Consider the following 1160-nt stretch of genomic DNA (forward strand, 5'->3'; position numbering starts at 1 on the left):
TTATTTATTTGTTTATTTGTTTATTTGTTTATTTATTTTTATTTATTTGTTTATTTGTTTATTTATTTATTTATTTTGTTTTTTTTATATTTGTTTTTTTATTGTGATTATAATGATGTGTTTATGGTGGTGGGGTTGTAAACAGCAGCAACTGGCAATCAACGCCAACCTAAGCAAACAGATATATTTATTTATTTATTTATTTATTTATTTTGTTTATTTATTTATTTATTTTATTTATTTATTTATTTTGTTTATTTATTTATTTATTTTATTTATTTATTTATTTATTTTGTTTTTTTTGGGTTAGGTTTGGTGTTGTGATTATAATGATGTATTTATTTTTTTATTTTTTTTTGTTGTGGTGGGGTTGTAAACACCATCATATTTATTTATTTATTTATTTATTTATTTATTTATTTTATTTATTTGTATTTAAACTCTATAAACTATAATCTAGAATCTAGGGTTTAGGGTTTAGGGTTTAGGGTTTGTGTGCAGTGTTGGTGCGAGGGTTTAGGGTTTAGAGTTTATTGTTTAGTGTTTAGGGTTTAGGGTTTTTTGTGCATTGTTGGTGCGATTTTAGGGTTTTAGGGTTTAGGGTTTAGGGTTTAGGGTTTAGGGTTTAGGGTTTAGGGTTTAGTGTTTTGTGTGCAGGGTTGGTGTGAGTATGTATCTGATCACCGTTGTGTGTCTTTGCTGTCTCCTTTTATAAATTACGATGAAAAGAGAAAAGGAGACAGTTTATATTTATTTATTTATTGGGGTATTGTTTTGTCTTTTTGTTTGTCTCCATATATAAATTATATAAATAAAGAAGGAACAGAAACACAAACCCTAAACCCTCTTACGGGGCCCTCAGGGTTTTGTCAGGCAGCAGAGCTGCTGCATGCAACAGAGTTGATAGATGTAGAGGCATCTCTACCCCGCTGGGCTGCTGCTGCTGCTGCTGCTGCTGCTGCTGCTGCTGCTGCTGCTGCAGCAGCAGATACAGAAGCAGACACAGCTGCAGCAGCGGGAGAAAAAACTACCAACGGCGCAGCAGCAGCTGCAGCAGCAGCAACTAAAACACCAGCAGCAGCAACAGCAACAGCAACAGCAGCAACAGCAGCAGCAGCAGCAGCAGCAGGAGAAGAGGATGATCCAGCAGCAGCAGCACT

General features: G+C 34.2%; 1 protein-coding gene across 1 annotated transcript in view; it reads left to right on the forward strand.

Annotated features, from left to right (window-relative positions):
• The window catches only part of EMH_0028150 (cytochrome c oxidase, putative), a gene marked incomplete at both ends in the record, with an annotated part of 6438 nt that overhangs the window by 5117 nt on the left and 161 nt on the right, over positions 1-1160 (forward strand). The window contains one exon of the mRNA XM_013494125.1: positions 983-1158. Coding sequence (XP_013349579.1) covers positions 983-1158 — 176 coding nt within the window. The remainder of the gene's footprint in view (positions 1-982; positions 1159-1160) is intronic.

The sequence above is a fragment of the Eimeria mitis genome, genomic scaffold (genome assembly GCF_000499745.2).
Source record: "Eimeria mitis Houghton genomic scaffold, Emh_scaff1041, whole genome shotgun sequence".
NCBI lineage: Eukaryota > Apicomplexa > Conoidasida > Eucoccidiorida > Eimeriidae > Eimeria > Eimeria mitis.